Raw genomic sequence first — 12,726 nt, 5'->3', positions numbered from 1 at the left:
ATTGTTACCAAAATTACCAGATACCTATCCTTGGGATCAATGTCAAATACAAAGAAAAAAAAAAAAAAAAAAAAAAAAAAAAAAAACAAAAACAAAGAGAGTACTAAAAGGATATGTGGTGTGAATGTGGAGTAAGTACTTGATGTCATTCTGAATTGGGACAGGATACCCTTATCATAGGCAATTACATCATATAAGAATAGTTTACTGTCTATTAACTGCCACTAAAAAAATATTTTAGACAAAAAGAAAAAGATTTATATATAAATCATGAATGAAAATTTATTATCAAAAGCTATTGCTACTAGCTTTACTTTATACGCGCAAAGATGTATATAATACGATGCAATAAAGAAGAGAGAAATGGTGTGTGTATTTTATTTCAATGATATTTGAGTTCCTGTATATCATCACAGAGCAGGCTACCCCGTGCTTTTCATGGATGTTACAAATAATTAATTAGGTTACTTGTACCAGCTATTGGCGTCATTTTCTTTGCTACTTCTGATAAACTTTGTCCATCCATGTCCAACTTCTTCCCCATCACGTTACTGATATTTAATGATATTATCTAAAAACATTAAAAAGGTTAGATAATACACCATTTGATGGTCATTTGTTACTTGATGATTTTTTAACCAGTTAAAATAGCTCGAACTTTATACTTTCAATCTTGTCAGTTTTTCTTTGTGAAGGTGCAATATGTTAAACTGCTATTTTTGTTTTTTTTGGGGTACGCTCCTTTTAATGATGTCTATATCAACTCTGTCCAAATACTTTACATAATGCTCATTTATACCATATCCATCACCAACTCCAAAAAGGTAAATATAAAGCTCAATAATTCTGAAACTGGAATAAAGCTTTTTGAGAGCAACTGTCATCTTCAAGGGGTATTTGCCTTAAGCTTTAGTGTTAGGTTTGACAGGTTTCCTAATTAGTACAAGCTCCGCTTGTGCTTGCTTTAAAATGCAGTCGCTTGTATTACAATGCTTAGGGGTTTTCCAAAACTATTTTCCGACTGTTTCTGGTTGAATACATGATGCTGTTACCTCTGTTACCCTCTAAAGCCAGCTGATGAACTTATTAGCTTTACTATTCTCCAAAGGATCACCGGGGGTTATAGCTAGTACCATGTATTTAAATTGGTCACATGCCCCAGCTCTCTATTTATTCAATCTCAGCTACTAGACGATGTCAGGCATTTCTAGTTGTCACTTTTTAATTAGTTCTTCCTTCTTTTTATTAACTAATTATGCAGGGAAGCATACCACAAATCAATATACAACCAAGCCAAGAGCTGCTACTTGATGAATTCAAATAGAACCAGCAGCTACATTAATGAGGATGTGCATTAATACCTTGCTTTCTATTGAGCAGTTCTTAATAAAACAAAAACTGTTGTTATCGGACACGGACGGAAAGGATGACACGGCCATCCAACTACTACACAAGGCCACCCCAGATATTTTCGGCAATGCTTATCCAAAAGAATCAGCAGCCGAAAAATAAAAGATGATTGCAGCAAAACATTCAATGCAATCAACATGGCAAAACAAGATTTAGTGGAAAATGTCAAAAGCGAAGCTTCACAAAGACGGATACTAGAGTTCTATCATTGAAATAAATATAACGTAGATGCTTTACCAAGAGAAAAAAGAGCAAGACCGCCCAATAGTCAATCTGCTGACCAAGATAGACTAGAAGCTTCGAATTGGGTAAAGAAAGAACTTTTTCGACAAGTGTTCTTCACCAAAACGTTTAAAGACTGTATTCTATCGCTACATATAAAATAGTATATCTTCAATAAACCTATTTATTTTCACAGCAAATTCATGCACTTGTAATACTGGAGAAAATAAACGCAGCCATTTTTTCAGTACCAAAATGTCATAGCATCAAAGAAAAGCAGAATACGACACACCAAGCAACGTTTTATATACCCAAAAGATTAAATCGTCTTCTAGAACCTTGCCGCTTGTAAAAAACGTAAGTGTTCACTTTCTGAAAGTGAGCGAAAAATCGACTTTTATGAGATAACAAAGCCTTTACTATCTCATTGTTGCCTCTCTTACACAAATTTACATGATTTACAGAATGCTTAAATATACAGTGTTTATCACTAACTGCGAAAATTTAAAGCTTAGTAATCGTGAAGCTGGAATAAGCGCATGTAGGAGCAAATGCTGTCTTGGTAGTTAGTTTGACAGGCTTTCCTAATTGATACAAACTCCGCTACCAATTGCTTTAAAATGCGGTCACTTGTATTAGTAAACATCTGCGCCGTAGTAGTAATGCATATATAAAGAGAACCTATTGTTTCTTTTCCCTTTCTTTTTTCTTTTCTTCTTTTCTTCCTTTCACAGAACAACAAAAACAACATGGGTCGTCGTCCAGCTCGTTGCTATAGATATTGTAAAAACAAGCCTTATCCTAAATCCAGATACAACCGTGGTGTGCCAGATCCAAAGTTAAGAATTTACGATTTAGGCCGCAAGAAGGCCTCTGTTGATGAATTCCCTCTCTGTGTTCACTTGGTATCCAACGAATATGAACAACTTACTGCTGAAGCACTTGAAGCAGGTCGTATTTGCGCCAACAAGTACATGTCCAAGACATCAGGCAAGGATTCATTCCACATGCGTATCCGAGTTCATCCATACCACGTGACTCGTATCAACAAGATGTTGTCTTGTGCTGGTGCAGATCGTTTACAGACAGGTATGCGTGGCGCCTTTGGTAAACCAAATGGTCTTGTCGCACGTGTGAACATTGGACAAATCATCTTTTCAGTACGCTCCAAGGATACGAACAAGGCTGTTGTTATTGAAGCACTGAGACGTTGCAAATACAAGTTTCCCGGTCAACAAAAGATTATTATTTCCAAAAAGTGGGGATTTACTCCTTTGGATCGTCAAGCTTACATTGAAGCTCGTTCCAAAGGTTTGATCAAGCCTGATGGTTCTTATGTCAAGTTTGTTCCTCAAAAGGGACGTCTTTCCGAGTACTTTAACGCTGTTCGTGCTTAACTACACTGGATATTCATAATAAAAAAAAAAGATGCTTCTTTTTTTGTTTAAAGAGATAAAGAAAGAGGAATGTGCACTTTTTTCAGAAATTAGTCGTACGCATTAAAAGATCAATAACAATTAACAATTTAGTTGATTTTCTATGTCTTCTTTACTATTTAAAAGACAACATGTAATAGTACATAAAATGAGCTTGATATTTTTGAGTATAAAATAAATGTGGTCAATGCTTTTTATAAATGAAACGTTGTTAGAGACTTTGTTTAAATAGTCTGATATTGACTTCTTTTTCTTCTTTGGGCCAAAAAGCAAGACCAACTATCCCCCAGCTAGCCCTAATGTCTGTTATATTCTTTACTCTTGTAAGAAACTGATATGTAGTATTATAGATCAGAATCGAAAACAGTACCGGTGCTAGCTGAGGGTAGCTTGGCCCTTACCAAACTTTGGTCCCATCCGCTCTCTTTGCTTGCTTCTATTTTTTGTTTCTTTCTTTGCTCTTTCCAGACTGGTTATCGCCAGCCCTATTTAATGCGCTTTGGGTAAGATATTAACAACCTCTCTATATGTTTACTCATTTTTCTTGTTTCTTTTTTCTCTTATAAATCCTCTTCTTTATAATGTAAGTATTTAATATCGCTGTAAATAACTGGTTTACTAATCATTTCTTTATTCATTCTTTTGCTTCTGATTGGCTCTCTTTTATCATTACTTGTTGTCTGAAATTAACATTTTTTATCAGTGAATAAATTGTAGGTGCTATTTTAAAAGTATGATATGATCTAAATTTAGTAAGCATTAAACCACATGTAAAATATACCCTGAGTACTGAAAAGAAAGAAACGAGAGATATCGTATGATGCAGTAGGGCTGTTTTGATCATGCGATCTGTTGCTTGAGTAAGGTATATCTTATATATACATCTTAGTTTAATGTGCGCACGTAATGATATTATAATTCATGAGTCTTCAGTTATTAAATATATAGAACTGCTTTATTGGGAATTCGGTTCACCTTTATGAAAGAGTGGTAGGACTAAGCGGAAATTTCCAGGTAATTTAAGAATTCTTTTTTAGCTTTTTGTGTGCATATTAAACATGAAACAATGGGTTGAACAGGGTCTTGAGATTTAGAGTAGATCCTGCCTTTCTTTAGTTAGATTTAAAGGGAAAAGTAAAAGAGTTGACATCAATCCAAGAGTATATCACTTTTTGTACATTTAAAAATTGAGCAAAGGGTCGCTTATGTAATATTCAGTGTAAACAGTTTCTTATAGTTTAATGACCCCTTTTTCCCAGAAAGAAGAGAATTATTTACTCTGAGGTCGTACGAATCGTTGTTTTTTACAACGAAAGATAAAGTTTTTGCCCTTAATTAATACTCTCTTGTTAAAGATCACAATAATATCAATCATACTTCTCCCTCTTTTTGGGCTATTTGTTGCCTTTTTATTATCCTTTTAAATCAAGTGTTTAGCCTTTGTCTTCGCTTCCCTAAATGGTGTGTGAAGATATGCTGTTCCTGGGTATTACATGTGTTGACTTTCCTTTTAACTGCTTGTACCAGTCTCCGCTAAGCTGGCCATCATTAAGTATTTCATTTCCCGATATCAACCACAAGCAATATCTTCTCTCTCTCTCTCACAAAATATCAACCTTACGCACTTTAGCATTTTAAAAAGCTATTTTTATCCTCATTTTTTTTTTCTTTTCCAACCTTTTTCTTTTCCCTTTTTTCTTTTTTCCTTTCGTTTAAAAAATGACATCCATTAGTACAGCAACAGAAGGAGATAATTCATGGATAAAAAAACGCACAAGTATCTTCACTAACCCAGCAACGACATCATCCACTACTACAAACAATTCTTCTGTCAATAAAGTGGTCGACAAAGAATTGGCTCGACTCAAAAACATCGGTGCAGTTTCATCAGTCTGGTCAAACAAATTTGTTCAAGAAGATTCAGGAGGTAGTAGTACCACAGAAAAAATAACCCCTTCGTCTCCACCTCTCTCAGGACGCCTCAATAAAATCAATATGTCCCCTCGACCGAATGCTAACTATATACCTATCGCAGGAAATACGAACCGTCAATCAGTAAACAGCAATCAGTCGACCTCTCCAAAGTCACCCACCTTCAATGTCAGAGCTCGTACCCTATCAGGCAATAACAAAGAGCTTGCCAAAGATATCTCTGCCGCCCTTCAACAACAGCATGACAATAAGCCTCCTGCTTCTAATCGCCTAACTACAGGTTCTGTATCAAGCTTTGAGTTAAGTCAAGATAATCGATCCTCATCTGGAAGTGTTATTTCTAATTCAAGCCAAGTCACTGTGAACTCATCTACATCCGCTCAGTCATCAACATCCAATACCTCTGCCACGGTAGATCTGGATGAAGCCGCCTCTCTCTGGTTCCAGTGCGAGACACTCAAGACACAATATGCTCAAATCAATGCCCGCTTGAGTAGAGCCAATGAAGATATCGCGTTTTATAAACGTCAATTAGAGAATCTAGATGCTTCTACCCGCGAAGGCTTGGCAGCCGCGGCTGAAGAACGGGATAAGGAAGTGGAACGGGTTAAGCAATTAGCTGAACTAATTATCAAACAAGATGAATTATTAAGCGAATATGAAGTGAGTCTCGAGCATCTTCGCAAGTCCGCCACCGAGGCTGCTGCTGCTAATTCAGATGATGGAGCCAAGGCTGAGATCGAAGCCCTCCGCCATGAACTCACTGGACTGTACAGACAAAAGGAAGAGATGGAGTGTGCTATCACAGCCTTGCGTGCCGAATTGGAAATGAGCTACAGTCAAATGCGACTGATGATGGTTGTTTCAACAGAAATTCAAAATGAATTCGATAACTACAAGAAGAGAATGGATGTTGAAATAAAGGAACTTATTGCCGAGAAGCAACAAGAACACAAGAAAGAGATGGAAGCACTTGAACAAAAATTGACCACGAACCCTGTTCAAAGAGAAGTCGTTCATCATGCCTCTGCTGACTCTTCTCTAGAAGAATTGGAAACCCTTCGTAAGCAAGTGAATGATCTGATTGATGCTGCAGAAGAAAAAGATAAAGCAAACAAGATTACTGTAGTTGAACACCAGAATACACTCAAGGTCGTTCAAGAGCAAGTGATTGAGTTAAAGGAATTAAAGCAAGCACTCGAAGAAAAGGACAAGGTCATCTCGGAAGCTACGGCTAGCAGTCAAAAAACAATCCAGTCACTTCAAAACCGAATTCAAGAACTAAGCCAGACCCTTGAACACAAAGATAAGATCATTGCCGACCTCGAAAACCAAATGAAGGCGCAAAAGATGAACATGGACTCTCAGATGATGGACCTCACTCAAAGTATTCTCGAGAAGGACGCCCTCTTGCTTGAGTTCATGAGCAGCCGTAACAACAGCTCTGAAAGCAATGTCATGTGTACCTCTCCTACTACAACTACCGAAAAGCCGGCGTTTAACAATGACACTGATACCTTTTATCAACGTCAAACAGAAGCTCATAGACAAATGTCTCAAGTACGCGACTACATGTATACCACCTCTTCCGATGAAGAAGAATTAGATGCTTACTCAAGTGATGAAGAAACCGCTCACCCTGTTCATCAGTATCATACATACAACAGTACCAACAACACCCACAGTGACAGCAAATCTATATCGTCCATCACGCACGGTGAACATGCTCCTCAAAGCCCTGCAGACACCATCTCTTCCAGCATTACCTTTGATTCCTCTGATGAAGAAGAGCAAGTAGCCGAAATCAAGCACCTTTCCTATTCCTCTGTACATTCTCAATCCACCTTGTCTCTTCACAGCCACAGCAGCACAGCCATTGGTTCATCCCAAAGCCCTGAAGAAGAGAAGCGCAACAGCAACAGTAGCAACACATTGTCTCCTTATAGTGCTGTCAAGGATACTTCAGCAAAAGCAACATCATCTAGCTGGCCAATGCCTCCTCCAACTCCTCCACCTTCAGAACCACTTCCTCCTCTGCCTGTTCCTTCTTCTGGGAACGAACCTGTTACATCAGCTGTTGTTCCTCCTCCACGCCGTGCTCGGTCCAAGACGATGGTTCGAGAAGAAAGCCCTTCTCCTTATACGACATCCATTCACAAGTCCAATGAACTTCCTCGCATTGTTCCTTTACAAAAAGATACCATGATTGATACTATGCCAGTGCCTCCACCTCGTAAAGACATCAAACATACCACTTCAGAATCAGCATCTCAAGTATCATCAAATCCTCCTTTAAACACAAAATGGATGGATGACCCAGAGAGTGAAGAAGAACATTGGAGTGAAGCTCAAAGCAATTAAATAGCTTTTCTCTCTCTTTTTATTATAAGTTTTTGTAGATTTAGAACCCTTTTTTCTTTTTTTTATTCATTTTATAAAATATCAATGTATGTTAGACATTTTTTTTTCTTTTATTGTTATTCATATGTTCAATAAAGCAATCCTTATTTTACCATGTAATTATATGAAAGTTGTTCGGCCCTCAATTGGAGTTTGAATTTTAATTGGACAAAAAAAAAACAAGCAGCTGGACAGGGAAGTCTATGAAAGCAAACGAGAGGCAGGTCAATAATTCCTTCTTTCCCCGCATAGGTATGAATCTATCCAACTGCTGCATCCTATGATCCATTCGATCACAAGTACATCCATCCATCAAAAAGGAAGAAGAAAGAGCGAACAGATTGAAAATAGAGACATCCATATCAGCTTACAAACATATCATTCATCCATCCATCCATCTGTCCAACAAACTGAACTATATAGAGAAAGATACAAGGGACGAGAGAATGTGTGTATGAGTGCGAGAATGAAAGAAGAAATGATAGTTTCAATGATTGGATAGGCAGCACATTATGTTGAATTGAAAGGAGAGAATGGACATTTGGGATGCAGCAGAAAAAGGAAATATAAAGATTAGCCCAGAATCATTAACATTGATTATAGAACCAACATGCTTATTTCCAAAGAGAATAGAAAGGCCATCTACTCGGCTCTCTTCAAAGGTTCGAGGTGCATTTACATCATTATGAACAACACTGACATTTTGTATAGATGGTGCCCTTTGTGCTCCCAAGGACTACAATGCTCCCAAGCATCCCGAAATTGATGTCCCTAATCTCGAAGTCATCAAGGCTATGCAATCTTTGACCTCCAAGGGTTTGGTCAAGACTCAATTCTCTTGGCAATGGTACTACTATACCCTTACTGATGAGGGTATTGACTACCTCCGTGAATGTAAAGTATATACATATGAATGAAAAAGAGAATATAAACTTATATATATTCTCTTAGATCTTCACTTGCCTCAAGAAATTGTTCCTGCCACTATGAAGAAGACTGCCCGTCCTGCTTCTTCTGCTCCTCGTCGTCCTTGTAAGTAACCTATATAGAAACAGTAGCATATGTGTGCTAATTCATCTTGTAGTCGGCGGTGACCGTGAAGGCCGTGCTCCTCGTGGCGATCGTGATAACTACAGACGTAAGGAAGGAGCTTCTGGCGATTTCAAGCCTGAGTTCCGTGGTGGCATGGGTAATTATTATTAAAGGATGAATTTTATTGAAAAGTGACTCACTGTTTAAATAGGCCGTGCTCAACGCGAATAAATTGTTGCTATTTTTGAACTGATTTAGCATTCTTTTTATAAAGTATTGTGTTTTTTGTATTTTCTACGGGTCTCTCCCTTTTTTTTTTATTTATAGAAAAATGTTTATCCAAGAGCTTCAGACAATTGAGTATAAGCTGTCTTTGCTCGATCACGGACATCAAAGCATGGATCATCATCTATCAATAGTTCCAATTTGTCTTGTACTCCCAAATCTTTTAAGCGCTTGCATCGATTCACCAAATCTTCTTTTTGGTCGTTTGTATCTCCCCAAGTCCAGTTAATTAATACCCAGGCAGCAGCTACTCTTACGGCATCATCCTCATGACTCTGTTTTCCATCTATATTTTTAGCAAGCAATGAACGCATACCTTTTGTCATTTGTTTTCATTCACTTACCAAGAGTTCAATCGCGCTTCTCACAATGATATCCCTACTCATCAAATCCATCTTAGGTGCTTCAGCATTACTGCACATATTTACAATGATATATAACGTTGGCACTAGTATCTAAATCTAGAGAGTAAATATAGGGGGTGTAATTCATCATCAACACAATCTTACAGAAGACGCCACTGGTTCCTCACCATCCTCATGTGTATCCATCGTCTGCAGTTTACTCTCTATGACATCCAATAAAATCTCTTTACCCATCTTTTCATAGACCCAGTCAATATCCTCTTGTTCGCCAAACACCAAATTTCTAACAATTTCCAGTGCTTGTTCTTGGATTGTCGTATTCCGATCATGCAGTAAGTCAACAAGTGAGTCAAACGAGAGTGCCTCCATCACTGACTTTTTCTCATCCAATTCTGCCTTGAACAAGAGGTTATTGATAGCCCATATACCGTTGATTTTCAAATTGGAATCACTTGATTTTGAATATTGCACAAATTTATCTATAGCTCCTGCTTCTAAAAGCGATTTCTTCATAGGTGAAAAGTGTAAGACAAGGTTGCATAGTGCACCACATGCTGCTGCTTGAACTGTCTGTGATTCATCATGCAATAACTACCGTATATCGAGAAATAGTGGCTCAGTATGAAGGGGATGTCGTAATGAAGATCAAGACTATACCTTGACAAGATGAGGTGCAACGTTTTCATCTACAAAACTCGTTCGTAAATGGCTCACGCTTCTTGATAAAGATTTGGCGCACTGACAGGCGGCCAATCTAACGCTTGGTTGCTTGCTATTTAAACCTGAAATAACGTGCGGCAGTACTTTGGCTTCTATCGCTTGAGTACGGCACTCTTCTTTAGACAAAGTAGCGGCAGCAATAGCAATCAGGGAGTTCTAGAAAATATAGTTTGGTTATAAGAAAAGAGGATAAAATCATGTTTATATACCTCTTTTATCTTTTCCTTTCTCTTTGCCGTACTACCCATGCCAGGAATACCCAATTGACAGGTATGATCTTCAATCTCTCGTGAAGAAGAAGAAACACTGGCCAAAAGTTCTGCAAGCTTTGAAATAGCGTCCGCGTCATAAGCTGCCTTTTGCATTTCCTCGTCATCCTTTATCAAATCTGCCAATACAAGTGGTGCTCTTTCTTGAATATCCCCCGTAGGTTCTTGCAGTAACTTGACAAGAGCTGGAAGGACAATGAGGATGATGTCATTTGATGGTTCTGTAAACACACCAGTGCGATACAAGTTTGTCAAACTATTCTACAACGATTAGATCATTCTTTGTGTCAAATATGTGTCATTTGGGTAGATACACATACCATGTACAGGCAATGAGTCGCATGGCAGGACATTTTCCTTTAGCAAAGTCAAGCATAGTACTCAGCGTGGTCTGTCCAGTATTGGAGGCTGCGTTCAAATGAAAAAGGTTAATCAACTGTTATAGTTTATAAAAGAAGTTTTTACATTTTGATTGAATAATGATATTTCCCAATAGCCTGTTCTCATGACACAAGCTCGACAGTGCATCCAAGGCTGCCTCCTGTGCTTTAATACAGTGTGAGTGTAAGATGTCGACGAGTGGTTGAACAATGCCAGCCTCTTGTAGCTGTAACTGTTGAGTATCTGTGTCACAGCACTTGGATACGATGGCTGCTGTAAACTCGGCAATCATTGCAAAAGATAACCCTTCGGAGGTAGTTGCCACTGATGATTCTTCTATCAAAAACCCCGAGGTTACTTTAAGTATCAAAGCTAGATCACGAATATGTTTTTCCTATATTCCCAGATGTGTAAACCTATTCCTATTTTCTTAAAAAAAAAAAAGGCCAACTTACAGTAATACATGCGTTTCTTAGAGATTTGGATGAAGAGGCTGTAAAGATAGCTTTGAGTGCTCTTGTGCTGGCTTCGATCAATTTGCGTCTTTGACGTAATGACTCTATCAAGTGTTTGTCATGAGGGAGTGAGAGCGTGTTGAGTAAAGGAACGATTGAACCAGAAGTGATGACAGCAGACACATTATCGTCTTTGCCTATATTGTTAATAAGTATTTTTATATATGCATAATAGTTGTCCTTTACTTACCATAAGCAATGCTACCCAAAATAGTAGCTGCTTGTATCTTTAGAGTATATGGGCTCTCTTCTGGTAAGGAAAGGTAATCAACAAGTCTATATAGAACAATGAATGTCGTGTTCTTGTTTTCTTCTTCTTCTTCTTCTACCTTTGAACAACACCGAGCTTTATATACAACTCCTTTTTTGTTTTGTTGCCAATGACCGAGTTTTTGATAAAACGTAATGCTTTAAGTCTCTTGTTGCTATCTGGTGATCCTAATTCTTTAATAGATTCCTCGTACTTTGAAGTCGTCATTAATTAAAAAAAGAAAGAAAAAAAAAGAAGGAAAAATTATCTCCCAGCTTACAGGCAAAACAACAGTCAATCATCTTGCGGAATGTATATTTTTGTTTATGCAAAGGGATCATCTATAATATGAAGTATTCGAAGAGAGATGATTTGCGTACTTTCTAATTCGATACCCGAGAGTAGGCCAACCAATGTTATTTATTGATCGCATAGATAAAATTTTTTATTTTTTTTTTCAGTGTAGATCTTTGCTTTCTTTTTCCCTTTTTTTAATTGAAATAAAATGATTGCTCCAACAGAACCAACAGAACCAATTGAACGAATATCAAATGAAAAAATAGATAAAGAATCATCCATATCCAATGCTTATTCTTCACCAGATATCATTCCTCCTGATGGTGGAAGAGGTTGGCTTGTCGTCTTTGGTTCATTTATGGTAAATGAATAAAAACTGACTTTGAATTGACAATGAGCTGATAAAAAGTACTAGGGCATGTTTGCGATGTGAGTTTTGGGATAAAAAGTTGATATAGGATGTGTACTGATATTGTGCGTATTAGATTTGGATATAATTATAGCTGGGGTGTCTATCTTAATTATTATAGAACAAATGTATATATTGGTCAAATGAGTACTCTCTCTTGGATTGGCTCAATCTGTGTCGCGTTATTTTTTATTACAGGACCCATCAACCAAATACTTATTGAAAGAATGGGTTACAAATATATGCTTGCAACAGGTACTGTTTGTTGTACAGCTGCTCTTATTTTGGCCAGTTTTGCAAAAGAGGTAATTATATAAAATTTAACAAATCATAAAGATGAAACAAAATCTAAAAAAGGTACCAAATAAAAAAATATGACAGGTATGGCACGTATTTCTGACGCAAGGTGTCTTATTTGGCCTTGGAGCATCCTTTGTCAGTTTAACCTGTATTGGTGCACCTCAACAGTGGTTTTCAAAGAGAAGAGGTTTAGCTGTTGGCTTATCATTTTGCGGATCTGGTGTTGGTGGTTTAGTTGTAGCCAATATTTCTATGGCAGCTATCAAAAGCATCGGTTATCGATGGGCTCTTCGTATTGATGGTATTATCGTCTTTATTCTTTTATCGATTGCTACTTGCCTTGTTCGTCCCTTTGGAGATGTAAAAAAGACAGGTGGTCAAAGAAAGGTAATTAATTGGTATCTATTCAAAAATCCCATGTTTTCTGTCATGTTCATGCATGGTCTTATTACAACCTTTGGTTATATGGTAAGTCCTCTTTTTTTTTTTTTTTTTTTTTTTTT

At 37.4% G+C, this 12,726-nt stretch overlaps 4 protein-coding genes across 4 annotated transcripts in view; 3 read left to right on the top strand and 1 right to left on the bottom strand.

The window, feature by feature from the left end:
- Positions 1 to 2,381: 2,381 nt before the first annotated feature.
- RHIMIDRAFT_287642 (putative ribosomal protein L10) lies at positions 2,382 to 3,029 on the top strand (the record flags this gene model as incomplete). The annotated part of the gene is made up of 1 exon (XM_023613492.1): positions 2,382 to 3,029. One exon carries the CDS (start codon positions 2,382 to 2,384, stop codon positions 3,027 to 3,029), a length of 648 nt encoding a protein of 215 aa, XP_023466250.1.
- Positions 3,030 to 8,010: 4,981 nt separating this feature from the next.
- RHIMIDRAFT_237465 (uncharacterized protein) lies at positions 8,011 to 8,663 on the top strand (the record flags this gene model as incomplete). The annotated part of the gene is made up of 5 exons (XM_023608764.1): positions 8,011 to 8,062; positions 8,112 to 8,294; positions 8,352 to 8,432; positions 8,485 to 8,589; positions 8,644 to 8,663. 5 exons carry the CDS (start codon positions 8,011 to 8,013, stop codon positions 8,661 to 8,663), a joined length of 441 nt encoding a protein of 146 aa, XP_023466249.1.
- Positions 8,664 to 8,767: 104 nt separating this feature from the next.
- Positions 8,768 to 11,445, bottom strand: RHIMIDRAFT_237464 (ARM repeat-containing protein; the record flags this gene model as incomplete). Its single annotated transcript, XM_023608763.1, has 10 exons — positions 8,768 to 8,992; positions 9,062 to 9,172; positions 9,227 to 9,673; positions 9,740 to 9,958; positions 10,012 to 10,327; positions 10,392 to 10,479; positions 10,537 to 10,846; positions 10,908 to 11,104; positions 11,158 to 11,243; positions 11,297 to 11,445. 10 exons carry the CDS (start codon positions 11,443 to 11,445, stop codon positions 8,768 to 8,770), a joined length of 2,148 nt encoding a protein of 715 aa, XP_023466248.1.
- A 528-nt stretch (positions 11,446 to 11,973) lies between these two features.
- RHIMIDRAFT_202738 (MFS general substrate transporter) overlaps positions 11,974 to 12,726 on the top strand; it is a gene marked incomplete at both ends in the record, with an annotated part of 1,398 nt that continues 645 nt past the window's right edge. Inside the window, 2 exons of the mRNA XM_023606631.1 lie at positions 11,974 to 12,228; positions 12,305 to 12,691. Coding sequence (XP_023466247.1) covers positions 11,974 to 12,228; positions 12,305 to 12,691 — 642 coding nt within the window. The remainder of the gene's footprint in view (positions 12,229 to 12,304; positions 12,692 to 12,726) is intronic.

The sequence above is a fragment of the Rhizopus microsporus genome, assembly GCF_002708625.1.
Source record: "Rhizopus microsporus ATCC 52813 unplaced genomic scaffold scaffold_8, whole genome shotgun sequence".
Taxonomy (NCBI): Eukaryota; Fungi; Mucoromycota; class Mucoromycetes; order Mucorales; family Rhizopodaceae; genus Rhizopus; species Rhizopus microsporus.
This window is presented reverse-complemented; position numbering and strand designations above follow the sequence as displayed.